The sequence below is a fragment of the Odontesthes bonariensis genome, chromosome 10 (assembly GCF_027942865.1).
Source record: "Odontesthes bonariensis isolate fOdoBon6 chromosome 10, fOdoBon6.hap1, whole genome shotgun sequence".
Classification (NCBI taxonomy): domain Eukaryota; kingdom Metazoa; phylum Chordata; class Actinopteri; order Atheriniformes; family Atherinopsidae; genus Odontesthes; species Odontesthes bonariensis.
In genome coordinates, this window is record NC_134515.1 from 26,732,126 (window position 1) to 26,752,103 (window position 19,978).

The following is a 19,978-nucleotide window of genomic DNA, read 5'->3' on the forward strand; positions in this document are numbered from 1 at the left end:
TTCAAGGCATGGTGCCACAGAAAACAAGCTGTGATTTATATTCCGACAAGAAAAGACCACATTGTCTCAGTTATCTGTGTTTTTGTGGCAAAATAATCTTCACACTGTTTGGCTCCAAATAACGAAGAATGGCATTCTATCAAAAAAAAGATCTGAAAAGACAAGAAATTAGCTGCAGAGCACAATGACAGTGTGCAAAATTTCACTCACCACATGTGATGTTTGAGTAATGTGTATGGAGTGGTGTAATGCAGTGCAGCAACTCTAATCCCACTGCATGACACTGATGTGTACCAGGCCGGGTATTGATTGACCACATCAATAAGGATGAGAGAAATTTAAAACAATCATCTCATCTGTTTTTCCACTTGGAGAGAGGCTGAACTTGGCTCCACATTTCTATCCCCCTAGTTTTTTTTTTCAGCTTGTGGTTCTCTAGTGCCTTGATCCATCCAAAAAAAAAAAGGAGATTTTAGAGCTGGGACAGTAATGTTGCACACCTGTGCCCTGCCATGGCAAACTCTTTTTTGTTCTGCAGCTCATCGCCCCACCTCCTGTTGAGCCATGACTACTACCAAATATAAAGGACAAACAAGTCTAAGAGGTGTCTTCGATTTCTCTGAAGGCAAGAAATTTGGGCGCATATTTTGTGGCATAGAGGAGAACATGGTTGGTTTATCATTCTTACCATTTCATTGAATAATTACGCAATGCGTTTAATCCATGCCTTTAGGGTCAGGTTACACAGGAAACTGTTTCATTTAAGTGGCAAAGTGCAATGAAACAAGTTACTTACCTTGACAAGTTCTTTCGTTGGTTAGCAGCTTGTAGCCTTTCTTGCAGCTGCACTCGAAACTACCCACTGTGTTTCGACACACATGATCACACCCCCCATTGTTCAGACGGCACTCATCAATGTCTGTAAACAGAAAATCTTAATGAGGAGCGGATACTTCAAATCACTTATCACAACTAAAAAGGAGGGAAAATTGAACCTGCAGTATCTGGTTTTAGCTGGTTGCTTTTGTTACTTGAGGAAAACGGAGCAAGCTGTGAGCACAATGCTAAATGACTTTTCTTGTGAGCACAGAGTGGCCTATTTATGCAACAAGTGGATGTGGAGCAAAATTCATTTGGAGTCATGTTGTCTGGTCCCTACAGATGTCAACATTCTGTAAAACGGAGAGGAACTACACAAGTTCAAAAGAGTTGTATCAGCACCCTCCTGTTTAGATTCAACATGTGAACAAAGGTGCAAAACAGGACCGTTCCAGTATTTGTCGTATGAGAATGACTGAAAATGCTCTTGATGGATTTACTTACTGGTCCTCAAAAACTCAGTTTGCATGTGGTTTTAATGGACTGCAGCTCTCAAGCTGTGAAGCCTTGCAGCAGTAAATTCAAAATCATCATAGTCCATCTTCTTCAGATTACTCTGATCTTTATGTCTGCAGCCAATACCCGATAGATGGGACGTGTTCATCCCCGTGTTTGATATTTCTCTGCCTTGGCAAGTTTTGCAGCAGCTCTGTTTAATTCTGAATCATCGTCACAAATGAGGCATTTGTCTCTTGAGGGAGTCTTCATCATCTGGTTAAAATAAATGCATGAGAAACAGAATTAAATAATCCCCTGCTTGCCCCATCTTTGTCTCCTCAGAAGTGCCTGGCCTGAAGCAGGCTCCTGTCTTCTTCTGCCAGTGCTGCCTGGGTTTGTTTTCCTCTTGAATTCTCTCAGACCAAACTAATATAAACCAATGTACTTTTATCAGTGATGCTGGTATGACATCAAATAGGACCACAGAAAGCAGTCAGATTTCCATGTTTGCTTTTCTGGAAACAAAGAGTGTCTTCGTTCTCATCAAATTCATCTATTTCCTGTAAGTAGTGTCTTTGTTTTAGTCTCCTCATAAATTTATACATAAAGTTTGGCACTTTATTTATGAGATGTAACACGCAAACTTGCAACTATGCAGGTTGCTTGAATTAATGATGCTCTGCCTCAGGTTGATGATAATGCTGTGGAAAAACTGTCAGGAAAACTGGAGGGATTACAAAACATCTCAAAATATGCTGCTGAAAAGCCAAAAGCAGTGTGAGATTCGAGCGCTTGTGGTTGGAGAACAATGTGTTTATAAAAAGAAAATCAAACTTGTGGGTAGGAAAGGGCGATAACTAGGGGAGTGGGAACAGGGTTAATAACTATTCAATCATTTCGCTTCGCTCCAGGTGGAGAGAGAAGCTTCAGCCTCCATGGCAGCATGACAAGCAGAAGATTAATTTCATGACAGATGGACAGGTGCAGTGTGAATGCCGCCGTGATGCGTGGGTGATGGGTAGGTTACCTTTACAAGTCTTGCGGTCTGGCTGCAGAGTGAAGCCAACAGGACAGCTGCAGCGGACTCCTGTCACTGAATCATGACATGTGCTATCACAGCCGCCATTGTTCACTGCACAGGTCTCTGCAGGGAAACCAGCAGTCAGACAAACCCCCACAAAAATACAAAAGAGATGCTGTCTCGACCTACTTATTGAAACAGCATACATTCATACTGACATGACTTCAAAAATTAGAAGCCACACTACTATCTACATCATTACTGCTGTCATACATGAGGAGATATTAAGAGTGGTGGAGCAATCGGGTCTTCAGCGGTACAGAGGAACAAAGAGAAAATAAAGATTGAAAAGTCATGAAAGCAGCAGCTGAATGAGATTAACAAAGAAGAATCCGAGGAGTTGTGAATAATGAAAGAAGACTGTCATTAACAAATATTACAGTTGACACAGCCAAACATAGGATTTCACATTTTTCTCTGCGAGTACAACTGTGTAAAAATATATCAGCATGTTTGATTATCCTTTGTGAACAACCTCAAAAAGTCCTTTGTACTGCAGGACATCTGCCTCCCTTTCATTGTAAATTTGAATTTTACTTCTGTGGACAAAACCAACATTTTTTTCATGGTTTTGACCAAACCTCCCAGGCATTTTGGGGATAAAAAAGCAATTTCAGCTACCTGGACCCTGTGTTGGCTACACTGATTTGATAAAGGTGAGGCAGAATAGCTGAGGTCTAACCTCTAGACAGTGACAAATTTCATAGACTTTAACTTTAAACAATACTAGAGAAATTTCTTCTCACATCAGAGACTAGCTTGTGTCTTTCTAATTTTTGTCAGCTTTGTAAAAGAAAATCTCACACACCTCAGAACCAAAAAAACAAAGCAACAATAAAAAACCTTATTTGTAACCTGGAACAATCCCTTTAACTTCATTTAAGATAGCCAGTCCTCAACACAGCTCCTCATTTCTTTCTAATAGGCTGTAGGATGCTGGCTGGCAGCTCTCATATGAAGGAGACGTCACAGCTTAACCAGAGATGGCAGCTAGCACATGACATTAAAGAGGATGCATCTGATGTTTTTTCTTTTTTTATTTAAATGGAAAACACCTAATACGCCTCACCTGAATCTAAAACTGCACAGCATGCAGCAGCCAGAATCAAACTTTCTCGTTCTCTCACTAAACAGGTTCTTACACTGATGCAATTTCAAGCCCTATATCGATACAGTTCAGTGGATGCTGTTGCTCAAGACTGAGTGTGAGTTAGGATCTGAGGGGCCAGTACTTGTGTGTATATATAGGTTGAGATACTTGGACAAATTCAGGGAACATGTTAGCTTGTTTGACTTGGAAATAAGCTAACATGGTAAACACTACCAACAAGGATAAATGGGTTTAAAATGAACAAATAGGTAAGAGCCTTGCATTGTGCAAGTACTGCAGTGACTGATCTGTTTCAGGTGGCAACAAGCTTCTCATTCCTTAAACTACCCTGTCAGAAGAAACATTCTCTGGTTGTGGGAAATATGTCACTGTTTCTGTATCAAGCTAAACAAAACCACTAGAGATAGCTTAAACTACAGAAAGTGAGTTCAGAGCTGAGTTAATGCATTATTAAAACCTGAAAGGATAGTAGTGACCCAACCATTTACAACAGAGGTCTTCAACAGGGGGTCCGCGGAGGTACTGCAGGGGGGTCGCGAAATCTTTGGTTGACTAGACGATTTTTAACATTTTAAAAACAATTTCAAACGGTTTTTTCTCACAAATTGTGTGCAAACGTGTGCCATCCACAGATGGTTTGAGGATTCATTGTCCCATCTACATGCATGTTTAAATTATTATTATTTGAATAGCTCAGTGTTGTATGCAAGATGTTTGTTTATAAATGGCAGTGGCACGGCCACCCTGTACCTTGCACATGTTTAAAATAAAAACATGAATATATTAACCTGTGTATTATTTGAATAGCTTAGTATTGAATGTACAATAACAGAGTAGCTATATTTATACACGGCACTAGGCCCCGTTAAATATAAAACACAATTGTATGCCATATAAATAGTAGGGGGGTCCCTGCTCCAACTCTCCATCAGTTTGGGGGTCCCTGGCCTGAAAAACGTTGAAGACCCCTGATTTACAAGGAAGAAATGTGGTCGGAAGAAAATCTTGAATGAATGGGATCGGAGATCATTTAAACATTTTGTGAAATCAAATTGAAGAAAATCAATTGTAGAAATCACAGCAATGTTTGATAGTGATAATAAGAGCATTTCCACACACACAACAAGAGGAAAACTCAAGGAATCGGGGGGTAAGCTGCTGTATATTCTTAAGAAAACCAGTAATAAGTGAGGCTTTTTGAAGAAAAAAAAAAAAACAAAGCATAAGGATTGGGGCAGTTAAAAAAGGTCATGTGATGAGTCCTGATTGTTCCAGAGAGATGGACCCGTTGGGGTAAGAGGGGAAGCTACGTTCACATTGCAGGCATAAGGGGTCCAAATCTGACCTTTTTGCCCATTTGTGACCCATATCTGATTTTGTTATGACAGTCTGAACAGCACAAATCAAATTTTTTCAAATTAGACCCAGGCCACTTTGTGGTCCTAAATCAGATACATATCTGATGTTTTTAAAAACAACCTCAGTCTGAACGGTCATGTCGCATTTCATCCGACTTTTACGTCATTAAAGTGAAACAGACGTCGCAATTCTGTGCTGGAGAAGGTGGGACAGGGCAAGATAAAATGTAAACAATGGCAGACACCCTTGATGGAGGTATCCAGTAGAAGGAAAGTAAGGTTTTGGACTTAAATAAAATATTCATAACTTTGTCGGCTCCGATTGCACAACAACTTCAGAACTGATACACACACTGACATGTGTCGCATCCAAATTTTTTTCTGCAAACTCAGCATGCTGCGTGTGACATCAGGTCCTCTTCTGCGCATGCAAGTCAGGACCGTAGACTGTTCACACTGGAGTCTGATTGCAGTCACATTTAAATTAGAATATGAACAACCAAGCAAAAAAAAAATAATCGGATCTCAGCAAAAGATATGAATTGAGCATGAAGACCTGCAATGTGAACATAGTCTAAGTGTTTACAAACCTGTGGGGGCAGCTTTATGATCTGGGGTTGCTTCAGTTGTTCAGGTGTAGGTGAATGAACATCATATACCCAAAAAATGAGGTCAGCTGACTATCTGAATACACACTGATAGCCCAGAATTTCCATCTAAAGATTCCAGGATTCATTGGCTTCCATTCTGAAAGGGTGGCTCAGGGAGAATGAGACATCATTTTTAGCTATGGATTCATCATCTCAGAGTCCAGACCTTAACCCCATTCAGAAACTGGGATTTGCTGGTAAAGACCTATAGCAACAGTCTGACTCTCCCATCATCAATAAAGGATCTTGGCAAAAAAAAGAAGAAATAATGAAACTGTTTCACAAAATAAATGTTGTGACATACATGCTGTAATCAAATCCAAAGTTGGACTAACAAAATATTAAAGTGTGTCACTAACTACTTGTTATGTTTTGGCAAGTAGTGTATAGATTTCAATGTCTGCATGCAAACTGCATGCTATCCGGATTCATCTGAGAGGGTTTTCTTGGATAACTGCCTCGTTTCCCATTTTAACTGCTGTTTTTTTTTTTTTCACAGTTCAATTCATCGTCATAATTTTTGTAAACTGTACTCTTTGCCTGATGTATCCCACCTGACATGAGCGTTTTACCGTTTGTTTATAGACTTGTTTGTTTAAGATAGACTGTAAACCTGGGGAGAAGGAGTCTGACGAATATAAAGTTGAACACATGGTAAATAAAACAGTCCACTGCTCAGTTCCATAGACTCAGGTCAGTTTGCTGACATTTGTCTCTACCCGTTTCTACCATTTTGTCACATTTCTTAAATGCTGAGATCACTTGACTCTGTTGTGATATCTCAGTTAAAATAAACCCTTCTCTTGTACTTACAGCTATGTAGAAAGTGGTCACATGACCGATTAAATACCTCCTTCTCTCTTCCCCATTAAAAGTGGATGGAAAATGACTGTGGTTACCAAAAAAAAAAAAAAAAGAAACCAAGAGAAATTGCAAAAGCCCTGCTTTAGAACAAATGACTGAAATGCAACATAGCAAAGGGATGAGGAGGTGGACACTTCTTCATGTGGGATTATTTGGACTGTGCGGTGCAGAATTACCGTTCAAGTGTTTTCTTCTGTCAACGCATCAGGGTGAAACTGTTTCTTTTGGTTTTGTTCTCTGTATTTTGGATGCTTTGAGTGCTTGCATGTTGTTCATTTGATTAGGTTTTTATATTACAATATTTGTTTTTTAATGAGAAAGAGACATCCACTTCCACACAGCACATGGTTGGAATGTTTCTCTTTTGGTCAGTTGTTAGTGTTGTTGCCATGGTAATGTGCATCCATGAATTTGGGGGGCGTAGCTTCTGAAGAAGAACTGAAAGGAGAGATGTGTTTGTTTGGCTGTTGACTTGAAAAAATGAAGTGTTCCTCCAGAATGAGTCACTGCACCCCTCAGGGCAAAAATTCTTTTTGTGAGGTGTTGCCATTATTCTCTCTGTCACACAGAGACATTTCCATTCATGTTTTAAAGAAACAAAGACGTTCCTTGAATGTTTAGCCTTAGATCTTTGCAGGAGAAAGACAGAGACATGAGAGCAGAGCTCTGTGGGTTCCCGTAATTGCAAAGTGTGAACAAAGACAGTTGGCAGATGAGACGGTAAGACAATGTCAGGACATGCCTCTAAAATGCTTATTCGGCAGCCATCTCATCAAACTGTAATGATCATGTGTTAAGAGAGCAAAGAAACATTTCTGACATTATGGTTTTGTGAAGACAAGAGAGCGGCACACGCTCTGGTATGTGTATTTTGGATGTGCACCAGACACATCTACAGCGCACTGGGTTGGGACATGCAATTACAGTAGGAGTAGGCCGACATCTGTAAATATTCTCCAGTATGATGCGCAGGGAGTTTAGTCCAAAGCACATTCTCTGTGGTATGTGTTACATTCAGAGGCGTTCAGACAGTGTTTATAATTTCTTAACAGAGGCCACATGATTTCTGGCTGCGACACTTCTTCATTTAAATCAGGGTTGTTGACAAGCAGCTTGTCATCAGCTAATTAAGATTACCACACACACACACACACACACACACACACACACACAAAAATATGAAATACATCAATGGGTGAGTGGACAGACTTCCCAAATAGGCCCAACACAGAGTCTTAGCAGTAATGGGTAGCCTTGGCAAAAAAAGATATCCTTTTTAATAACACACTGGATTTTCTTGGGTAGTTTCGAGTGCAATATCAGGAGACAAACCTGTTACAGCAGCATGCAAAATATCTCTCCTTACGTTTCTATTTCTGAGGAAAAAATACAGAAACTAGGACACCAAATCTTGAAATAGGTCAGACTCAGACTGTTATGTTGTTGCATGTGGGGGAACTAAGTGTTCATGAACATACACTTGCAACAAACAGTAACACAAAACCCTCATGTAATATCTGGGTTCAGTGAATAGGCTACTCCTCTGAGAACAGGCTTCCTCCCTCAGATTCTTACATAGTATAATTAAATCGTAAATCTCAAGGCCTGATATGTCTTCACAGATTTATGAGTTGATTTTTCCTGGTATCTTCACCATTTCTATGAAAGCACAACCCATCTTAAAAATTAGGCTGAAATGCAAGAGTGATATAATCCAGTTTCAATACTTTCCCCCCACCTCACCGTGGTTCCTTTTACTGCAAATGTAGTGAAACAAATTACTTTTGTACATAAAACAGATGAAGGAACTCTTCAAATTAATTATTTTCAGCAGGTTTGGACATAAGTACATGTGTATGAAAATGCAGGTTTGGGGGTTATGTGTTCTGTGTTTTGTATAAAGTAAAGCTGAATCATGGACACATTATTGGCTCCCTTGTCGCAGCTAATAGGCCGTGATGATGGAGTTTAGGATCACCACATCCAAGTGTTTGAAATGGTGCAAGCTTAATTTAGCTCATTTCAGTCATATAAAAACACAAATAAAGCTGAAGTCTTTGGTCTGACTCTTAAAAGCCAACACAGTAAACTGATGATGTTTTGGACTTCTGGTAAATCCAACTTGCTGTAGAAGTCCTTGAACTGAAGTACTGATGCTTTCATGTAGAAATGCTCTACTACAAATAAAAGCTGGGCTCCTATATGTTTTCCCTTTGAAACTAATGTGTATCTGGCCCTTGGGTTGAGCCATCTACTGTTCATCAAAGCCTCAAAACAAATGATTTCCATGGAAGCGTGGCTGTCAGGAAGCCATTCTTAAGAAAAGGAAACAGGGAGAAAAAGTTGATGTACGCCAAAACACTCAAGGTTTGGTTGGCTAGAATTGTTCAAACTCCGTTTTTGCCTAATACTGAAATGACCTGATTACTACTTTGTATACTGAATTTCCATTGTCTGCATATTTTTCAATCCCCATGTCCAGTTTCCTGTAAGTATATAAAGAAGGAATGTTTCAACACTTTTTCACTTCCCTGTATCTACAGTGCTAACACAGTGAGCAATGGGGAGAAGCAATAAAAAATTCATCTGCCTGAAGTAAAATAATATAATCACTGCAAAATCAATTATTTACTCCAAAGTGAATATTTTGTTGTACTGACTGCCTTTTCACAACACCATAAGAAAGAGTCCTACAATGTGATCAGTTTATATATTTAGAATTTTTTGCATGAGGAAAATAAATTCGGCAATCATTGTAATACTTCTTCTTTACAGATACGAAATTCCACACTGTAGAAACTTTGTCAAAGTTCTGCATTAAAAGTCTTGGGTTAAATTTTTAGGGCAAACTGAACTAACCTGGACAAAGAAGTTTTTTACTCCATTTGTTTTGTATTTTGTTTTGAAATATCTAATGGTTTTCTTTTTAGAATCTTAAATGTGACAAACAAAAACAATTGGCTAACCCTACCCCTGAATTAAAAAACAATTCAACCACTTCCATACAGTACCTGAGTAAATGAGTCTATGTCAAAAAGACTGCATGTAGTGCGGTCACTCTGACCAATTAAACTTGCCTATGTGACAATATCTGATGCAGCATAACTCCATCTTGTTATATAATGCTCATGCTGCAGGTCAGAGGCTCCCTGTTTGCAGCTGTGTTTTCAAAAGGTGTGGTTTGACACAGGCAGTGACTGTTATTGAGAGGGCATTCACAGAAGTAAAATGAAGGTGGTGGGGGAGCTAGAGGTCAAAGTTCAGAAGAATGATGCCCCTGTGGGGAGGGGAGGGGCCTGATCAGTGTCTGCTCAGTTAGCTTCCTTGATTCCCCACACCCACAGACCCCCAGAGAGAGGAGCCAGATGAACACATATTTACCATTAGGGAACAGCTGTGGGGCTGCCTGGGGCTGGACACTCCTCTCCCCTGCATGCACACACACACACACATGCACGCACACATTGTAAAAACACCATTTTAGTTCTCTGTGCACTTGAACTGTTACTTTACACAGTATTTGTGTGAGGTAACAGTTTATCCACCTTATTCCCAGCCACTTTCTTTGAGAGTTAGCAGTGTGCTACATGTACTGTAACTTTCTCTCTTAGAGATCCTGTGTATGAATAACAACCACACACCTTAAATGGGATAATCTTGATTTCTGCTGCACTGATAGAGGGATGGGATGACAACCCGCAACAATTCTGCTGATACAAAATAAATCAAGAAAATTTGGATTCATAGTAATGGATTTGGACATCGTATCAAACGATGTGGAACACAATCTTGAGAATTCAAAAGCTGACATAATATGATGGAGCAACATTATTTCAGCTGATGATGAACACCATCACTGACAGGAACAAATGCTTCAATTTCCATTTATGTTCCTAACATTGTGGGTCACACATTCAGTTTAGCTTCAATGTTGGTGCCGGCCATAACAGCACAACTCTTCTTTGAGATTCATAAGTTTTATTGAGTTACCTTACAGTAATACTACAGTTACCTGAGCCCTTTTCCTTACAACATCACCATTCCTCTCAATAATAGAAGATGAGACATGATCATATTATCCCATTTCAAGTGCGGCAGGTAGCATTCCCAGATCATTTATCTTAAAGGAAGCTCTAAGAAACCTGCTAACTCAAGCAGACACTGGTTTAGTGCAATGAAAAAGCATAATTTATTAAATTCATTATGGAATAAGGTGGATGGCATGAATGATAGATGATCACGAGGGACTATTTCTCCTGCATTTAACAAATCTTTCATGTTCATTTATACCAGTCGGAGAAGATGAAGACATAACAAAATTGCATTCTGTTTCTGCAAAAGAAAACACAGCCTCTTACTGGTAATGACCGAGCAATCAGCAATTATGATATTCCAAATCCAGACAACAAACTAATAATAACAGGTCTTTCCCTAAATTGAAAGGGTGACATCTCAAGACAAAAGTGTTACCTCGCAACATGCAGTCATGCAAATAAATGTTTCACACAGTGCAGACAAAGACCAGTTTCATTGTTTGTATGTGAGATGAGGCTTCTGCTAGTTAGTATGAGCACTGTGAGCCTTGACAGAACAGATAAAGCGGTGGTTAGTGCTGCAAGCTGAAAGTCAGGGACAGCCAGACTCATTTCTAAACTTTATGGTGCCTTTTATGATCAGATAACCTCAGAATTTAGGGTGTTAGGTTGCTATGTCAAAAGCTGACAGTAGCCTAATAATACAATATATGTGCCATCACTATAAGCAATGTCAGAGAGCATTTGTTTTATTTTATCTTGTATCTTGTGTTATTGTATCTGCTGTGTTATAAATGTCAAATTATGACTTAACTGTACTGTAAATCCTGTTTCTACAGCCATATGAGTGTACTGCTAGCTTTAATTTAACAGACATTTTACAATTCTTTGTAAAATGTACACAAAAACAGAATGCAAGGATTTGCAAATCTCATGCTCACCCTCTACATAACGTAGTGATCAAACAGCAAAGTGTGTCAAGTCAGACGCTTCTTCAGTTCAACAAAGAACTTTGCAGGATATCATCCCACAGTAATAACTCAATCACTGACTTTTTTTACAATGACTAATAACTAAATGACTAAACTGTTCTTTATGGTGGAAAACAAATTCCCCGTTTTGGGAGATTATTCTCATATATTTTTTTAAAAACGGTATGGTGGTTAGCACCATCGCCTCACAGCAAGAGGGTTCCTGGTTCGAATCCATATCATGCATATCATGTTAATTGGTGACTAAGTTGTCCCTGGGAGTGAGCGTGAGCGCGTTTGTGTCTCAGGGGCCTGAGATGGACTGGCAACCTGTCCAGGGAGTACAAATGTCCAAATGACAGCTGGGATAGGCTAGCCCCCCACGACCCTTAATCGGATTAAGCGGGTATAGAAAATGGAGGGATGGATCTATGACGTGTTTAAGGTTTTCAGTTGGTGAAAGGTCAGGTGAGGTGCAGGCCAGTCCGGGATCTGTCCAGGATACTAGAAGCCATGCTGTTGTAATAAATGCAGTATATGGTTTTGCATTGTCTTGCAAATATGCAAGAAGTTCCCGATAGACATAATCTGGACGGGAGCATATGTTGCTCTAAAACCTGTATATACCTTTCACCACTGATGATGCCCTTTCCATGTGTGCAAATAGCCAATTCCATAGGTACTAATGCAACCCCAGAGCTGCAGACTTTTGAACTTAATGATAATAACAAGCCAGATGGTCTCTGTCTTCCGGATAACATAGTTTTTAATGCAGTCTCCCACTATGCTTCAGTCCATTTTAAATGAGCTTTGGCCCAGAAAAGATGACAGCATTCACTTCTTCATTGCATGATAGAGCTTAAGCCTCCATTTATGGATGGCACAGTTAACTGTGTTCACAGACAATGATTTCTGGAAGTGTTCCTGAGCCCATGACAGGGATCTCCATGACAGAATCATGAGAGCATTTTAATGCAGTTCTGTCTGAGGGTCTGAAGATCAAAGGCATCCAATATTGATTTTCAGCTGTGTCCACTGCGTATAAAGATGTCTCCAGATTGTTGGAATCTTTTGATGATTTTATGTACTGTAGATGATGGAATATTCAAAGTCTTTTAACTTTTATGTTGAGGAACAATATTCCGATATTGCTGCACAATTTGCAGATGGAGGGTTTTTTCAGTTAACTGAACCTCTGCCCATCTTTACTTCTGATAGTGTTCTTTTTATGCTAAGTATGGTACTGAATTGTTGCCAATTAACCTAATTAGTTGCAAGATGTTCCTTAAGCTTTAAGGTACTTACTTCTGTTGCCCCTGTCCTAACTTTTTGATGTGTTGCTGCCATCAAATTGAGGATTCTCATTAAATTGTCTTTCTATGCTCTATTGTGAGCAGAACATTTTTTTTTTGTGAGATTAGAAAAACATTGCATTCTGATTGTATTTACATTTTTCAGTGTAACAACTTATTTTGAAAAACTGGTGGTATAGGATGCAGATAATCATACTCATCTATGATGTATAGTACATGGGTGGATTGTCCTCTTTTAAGAAAATATATGAAATGGTGAAACTGAAGCAAAATTGCATTAATATTTCACTGTTATTCCAGTATAAGTTTAAATATATTTCAAAATAAAGGTTTTTTTTCCACCCCCTGTAATTGCCATATGTATTATTTGAATTGCTCATGGTGGCATCCTTGAGTGGCTTTTTTGAAATGCAAGATGATGAAGCAGATGCAGATCGTTAAGTCAAGTAGAAACCCCACAAAGCATACATAGTTTGAATCATCTGCCATGGATCCACCAACATGTCCCAATCCCAACATGTAGCATCTAGAAAGGGTGATTCTAAAAAGTTTGAAGACAGGTCAGATAGATCAGAGTACACCAGTGTGAACACACAGACCACCCGAAATTAGAGCAATGTGTTTATGTGTTGGGCATATGCCTGTAGTAAACACGTGTTTGCATGCATTTGATGCATGCATGCAGGATATGCAAGTGTGTTTGTGTGGTTGTTTGTATAACTTTCAGTTTGAATTATAAAATGCATCTCTCATTCTCTTTTTGTATGTTTTGCATAGTGCAGCCAACTCTTCAGATGACTGAACTCCAGAGCAAGTCTGCATCTGCCTGCGATTTGTGAATGTTTATGATTTGCTGTGTTAACAGCATGAATGCTTCCACATGAGGGCTGCTCTTTTCTGATATCTGAACTAACTGATACACTCAGCACAAATAAAACATTTTTTTTGGGATTGTTTCAGTCAAAAATCTGACTTCAAAGAGTCTGTGTTTGTGCATGTCTACGTGTGCCATCCATACAAGCTCTACCGACATCACATTTTCCCCAACAGTGTGCACAGTACCAAGAGAGGTGAGACAGAAGAAACGAAGAATGAACACTTTCGAGACACAGGGGGTGCATTCATAGAAGATACATGGCCAAGCCTGGGTGAAGATAACCGCCACAAAATAAATGAATGAAAGTGTGGAAGAATGCATATGAAAAGCGCTGCAAAATGGACTGGGGGGGGGGGGGGGGGCGGGAAGCAACAGCATACTGAAAGAACCAAATGACACAGTCACTGACAAGACAAAAGATGTTTTGTGAGCATATGCAGTGTTGCTTTTGGATGCAGACAATAAATGAGTCCATTTACAAATCACTAGTGAGAATAAATAGGAGTGTATTTCCACCTTGTGTTGTTTCTATGGATACCCTTTACACTCTGTAGAACACTTATTATTTCTGGATTAATTGGAGGTAATTATCACTTCACTATGTACAATGTGTAAAGATTTAACACATGTGAAATTTAGCACAGGAAACTAAAACGTTTCTATACATCTATTCAGATTTTGCCCTGTTCAATAAAACAGCTTTTTAAGCTGGGAACCCCACAAAAGTAGTCCTGATGCACTGTTCCAACGTTCTTGTCACTCACTCTCTTGTCAGTGGTTGATTTGGCAAAGTATTTGTTTTACTAACTACAACTAATATAGAGTCTAAGAGTTGGAGGGCCCACATGCTGGCTGCAGGGATGCCCTCCCTCCACAAATGTAACCCCAGACTCTGTGGGGGAATATTGGGATTTTCACTGGCTGACTGCTTCCTAATCTGGCACACCAAATGTACATTTGCTCTTCCTTGAATTAAGCTGGTGAAGACATATAATTTAGTTGCGGTCAATTTGTGGCATCATCCTGGCCTACAAGGGTACAGCAATAATAATAGGTTGGCTGACCAGACCTTGACATAGGTCTGGCTCTCATCAGGGCTGCGGTTATGAAGGGAATCCAGAAACATTGAGCTAATCAACCTCGACTCAAACCAAGCTCTCAAACTTAACAGCCACCAAAACCAAGCAAGCACATCACCAGACTGCACTGTACAGTGCACCTTCCAATCTACTCCTGTGTTGGTCTACATAAAAAATGAGTCTGATCTAATTCAGTCCAGCTTCCATCAAAAACTTGGGCAGTTACAGGTACAAGTTACATTGGTTAAAATTGGTTTGCACAGTAAATACCAACCTACAACGTCACTTTGGTTAAATAGGAAGATAAAATAGAGGCCCGTCTGTACTGGAGTAATGGTCAGGCTCACATTTACACCTGAACAACTTTATCGCAAATGTTCGATGACTGTTGATAAAATGCCAGTATTCTTCTGCATGGCTAAACACATCTATCAAGACCTCTACTTTGACTCCTCTGCTCTTGCAGGCCCCGTCTGATTAAAAAGCGCCCTTCAGAATAGTTCAATATGCCTGAGTACCTGAATGATTTTCACTCAACTTAAGTCAACTGAGACAAACATTGATAAATGCCAGTGAAGGGTTAGGTCAGGTGTGTGAGTTAATCCCCGACAGGAAGCGGTAGAGGAAATGACCCAAGGGCTAATAGAAGGGGTGTGTTTCTGACATGACTGAGAAGAACAGGGGAAACTGCAGTGTCCAGCAAAAAGTCAGAGTAGGAAGAGAAGCAAAAGCAGATGCAGGGTTGTTGAGGTTACTGAAGTAGCAATAGAAGAAGAGAAAGCACGTGTATGGTATCCTTTTGTCCTTGTATGTCACAGATCAAAAGAAAAAGCTCAGGGACATAGTTACTGTAACAAGGCCTGTTTCTCAACTTACATTTTATCACATGAACCTAATTTCGAAGGTTAATTAAATTTGCTGTTGGAAACAGGCTGCTGAGTTAATCATTTCTAGTCTTACATTTTCTCATTTAAAAAATATTTTTTCTTTCCCCCTGTAGCTGTATCAGGGTGAGACAACTCACCTACACAAGTCTTTCCATCGCTGTGTAGAACAAACTTCATGTGGCAGGAACATTTGGGACCATGGTCTGTCTCCTCGCAGATGTGCTGGCAACCTCCATTCCCGTAGTTACATGTCACTATCGAAAAAAACACAAAATCATTTTGCAGGGGACTGCACACAAATGTTTCTTGGACATTTGAAAGTCAGTAGAGCGGTGACAGAAAGCAATAAGACAGAGAGAATATGACATACAAAAATCCATTCTCTCTGGACCATATACCGTATCATGTAAGAACAGTGGACTCAGTCAGACTGCGTTTAGTCCTTTACATAGCTTCAGAAACGCATTATTTAATGACTCTTTGAAGTACTTTGAAGTATTGAGGGTTCCTTACTGTTTAGACTCAGTTTGATGTGATTAGAGCACTACAAACAAACTTCTAGATGCTGTTCAGCATTTGAGTTGCTTACAAAACTCTATGTGCAGGTGGTCTAAAATTATGTTCAAAGTCTGTGTAGCATACAGTAATGTGAAGAAGGGCTTGTGCTGATTCAAGTGTTCATGTGCTGAGCCTGAATCTATTTTTTAACCACTGTCCTGGGTTTATTGAAGTCATCACCCAAAAGATTTTAAGGGAAAGTTTACCTCTAAATCAAATGGACACATTTTTATTCATAGTAGAACACAGAGGACGAATCAATTGTGGAAAGTGAGACATTTTGTTATTTCATTAAAAATATTAGCTCATTTTGAATTTCATAGCTGTAATACATCTAAGAAAAAAGTTGAGACAAGAGAAACAAAAGGCTAAAAAGTAAGTGGTACATAAAAGGAACAGCTGGAAGAACGTGTTAAAACTGATTAGATTCATTGACAACTGGTGAGTAACAATTTTGGATGGTCGTGATCTTCGGACACTGTATTCGAAACAGACATGATTCTCTCATGGAAATCACTGCATTAGCTCAGAAACACAGTTCTTTGTGCCATCCACAAATGCAGAGTAAAGCTCTATCATGCAAGTAAGGAGTCATATGTGAATATGGTTTGGTAACATTGTTGTAAGGAGGAGAGGAACCATCCAGCTTGTTGTTAAAGGGGAACTGCGGTATTTTCAACATTAAGCCTCTTTTCTGAGTCGTCTGCAATGTTTTAGAACCCCCCTCACCGCTTTTTTGATGTTTACTGCTGTCTCCGGTATTTGCCTAATTTTGATTCTTCTCAACCTGCTTCAGAATGGCAAGTCATGCGCATGTCCAAAAAGGTCCGTAAAAGCACAATAAACGTCCGTTTTCAATATAATCAACTCACCGGAGTGGTTACTGGTGTGCACTGGTGATCCATATCAAATTTCGTTGCGAAAAGTTGCTTCTGTCGTGTTTTATTTGACCTTTTGTACTGGATGTTCGTTGATATTACTCCGCCACCGCTAAGAAAATAGTGCGAGCATGAACGAGCTGCCAAATAAAACACGACAGAAGCAACTTTTCGCAACGAAATTTGATATGGATTACCAGTGCACACCAGTAACCACTCCGGTGAGTTGATTATTTTGAAAACGGACGTTTATTGTGCTTTTACGGACCTTTTTGGACATGCGCATGACATGCCATTCTGAAACAGGTTGAGAAGAATCAAAATTAAGCAAATACCGGAGACAGCAGTAAACATCAAAAAAGCGGTGAGGGGGGTTCTAAAACATTGCAGACGACTCAGAAAAGAGGCTTAATGTTGAAAATACCGCAGTTCCCCTTTAACATTCTGTTCAAAAGCCTGCATCTCTTATGCAATAGGGGTGCATTAGTGCCCGTGGAACTGGCAGCTTGCACATCTGGAAAGGCTCCAATAATGCTAGAAGGTATAAAGAGGTTTTAGAGAAACATTTGCTCTCATCCAGACGACATCTTTTTCAGGGGAACATATTTTGCATATTGCATATTTCAGCAAGACAGTGCTAAACCGCATGCTGACTCTATTACTGCATATTTATTAAAACAGTCTGAATGCAGACCAGACCTTTCACCAACTGAAAACATTTGGTTCGGTATGAATCAAAATTACAACAAAGAAGACTCATGACTATTGAGAAGCTAGAGTCCTGTATCAGACAAGAATGGGACATCATTCCTCTCCAAAAAGTTCCAGCAACTCTTCTCCTCAGTTTACAGACCGTTGTTAAAAGAAGACGGGATGTTATGTAGTGAGGAACATGGCCTTCTCCTAATATTTTGAAATGTGTTGCTACCACAAAATTTAAGATGAGCAATTACTTTTTACCAAACTGTAAAATGTCTCACTTTTCAAAATGTTATTAGTTTTTTATATTCCATTGTAAAAAAACAAAAAACAATCATTGGTTTATGAGATTAACAAATTATTACATTCTGTCTGTTTTTCTAAATGTTTTATAGTATTCCAACTTTTTTTTTTTTTTAATTGGGGTTGTGCTTCGGTCTTGCAGAAGAACTGAAAGGTCACATTCTTAAACTCTCAAACAATCAATTAGCAAACTGCTGAACTTCTGCTCTATAGTGTAAGAATAAGAGCAGAAGCTTGTAATCTTTTAAAATGATTTTTACTGAAATTAAATCAAATTTGCAGTGGACCAAAAAGGGCAGAGTACAGTTTGTGGTTTGCACTTTCATGTGTTAAAGTAGATGTACATTTTGTGTTGCGGCAGCCATGAGGCGCATTAACCACGGCACTTTAACACACCTGTGATGACAGAGTGAAAAAGAGCACCACTGAGCTGAGCCTTCCATCGCCATCCTGTCTGCACCGTACCATCCCAACACCTTTTGCCCTTTTCCTGGGCTGTCACAGAAAAACTATAGAATAACACTTCTCCAATCCTTATCCAAACACAGACAAATCCCCCATCAGCCCTGGCCCCAGGTCTGACAGGATGATCTCTGTTGCACGGCAACAGGAAGTGTTCGCTGTCCGTCAGAGCAGTCCCCTTCGAGTAACCTCCACACTTGCCCTGGTTGTGTAAATGATCCCTCCTTATTTGAAAAACATGTTTTTCTTTACAAGGACTTTTCAGGAGATTAGTCACAGCTTGGTAAAGCAACATAACTGTCGGCTTCAAACTTTTTTGTAAGACTGTTGTGGAATGAATTTGATTATCCATCACTGGCCAGTTTCCAAACCCTAATCACCTTTTCATGAGGAGCCTATAAACCAGTCATCTGATGTTTTTGCATGTGTGTGAACAACCCTTGAGGTTGAGATGACTTACATTTGCAATCCTTCAAGTTACGGGTGAGCTGGAATCCTGGTCGACACTCACAGGAGATGCCACCCTTCTGTGCTTCCCTGCAGATGTGTGCACACCCATGATTCTTGTCCATGCAGGTGGGCCCCTCCTTTGTGCCTTCTAGTTGTACTGTGAAGAGAATAGCAGGACCAGGAGAGTTTATCTCTTAGCTGCCACAAAAATTACACACTGTTTTTAAAGCCAAAGACCATGCAGTAAACTAAGAGCTTGGTTCACATTTAATATCACAAAGATGGTAAGTGGGCTAAAAAAAAAGTTCAAATGCCTGTCACGCATTCTGACCCTCGGTGCTTCATATGCCTACTGCTGGTGACTGACATGCCCAGTACCCTTTCACAAAGATTTAAGCACTTGTTGGAACATGCTCACTCTTTTCAGGCTTTAAAAAGGAGTCTGCCAGCAGAAAGGATAAAACTCCCAGCAGGAGCCGATCCCATAGACCTGTAATTTTAATTGAGGTAATCCCCCATAAAAAAAAAGAAAAAAAGAAAGGAGGAACAAGCATTAAGAAAAAAAAAAAGAAAACTTCTCCTGCAGAGAATGAGATCAAAAGTAATTGTACTTCTGTAAGAATAAGACCAAACCAAAAAGGTTTGGTTTGGTTACCCAGAGCTGGCCTTTCATTTCTTCATTGTTGAGGCACAACAGGCACCTGGAATACCCCGCGACCCTTTTGAATTATAACCCAAATTAATAAAGTGCTTTCTCTTCTTTACTCGGAGCTGTGATAATAGTGAACTCTTTGCAGGAGAGGATTGATGTTTCATCGTTGTGAAAGCCTGCCATCACAACAAACACAGTAACAAATCTTAGCTTTCTGGCTCATTAAAAACTGAACATATTCCTTTCCTTTTGCCTTCTCTTCTGGAGAACAGAGAGGCAGTGAACAAAAGGACATCTCTATTAATGACTCATTAAATCTGCTGTCACACTGAAAGATCATTGGAGGTCCAAGTTTTTTAATTAGCCAGCTTATTTTGGTACAAGTTCATGACGTAGCATATGTGCGTGGGAGTGTTCATACATAGTAAAGAACA

General features: G+C 39.6%; 1 protein-coding gene across 2 annotated transcripts in view; it reads right to left on the reverse strand.

Moving 5' to 3' along the window:
- scube3 (signal peptide, CUB domain, EGF-like 3) overlaps positions 1-19,978 on the reverse strand; it is an 83,075-nt gene that overhangs the window by 16,849 nt on the left and 46,248 nt on the right. Inside the window, exons 5-9 of one of the 2 annotated variants that reach the window (XM_075474963.1) lie at positions 18,903-19,049; positions 15,680-15,796; positions 9,763-9,810; positions 2,345-2,461; positions 797-919 (exon numbers count right to left, since the gene is read on the reverse strand). In XM_075474963.1, coding sequence (XP_075331078.1) covers positions 797-919; positions 2,345-2,461; positions 9,763-9,810; positions 15,680-15,796; positions 18,903-19,049 — 552 coding nt within the window. The remainder of the gene's footprint in view (positions 1-796; positions 920-2,344; positions 2,462-9,762; positions 9,811-15,679; positions 15,797-18,902; positions 19,050-19,978) is intronic. The other variant, XM_075474964.1, reaches the window with a different exon arrangement.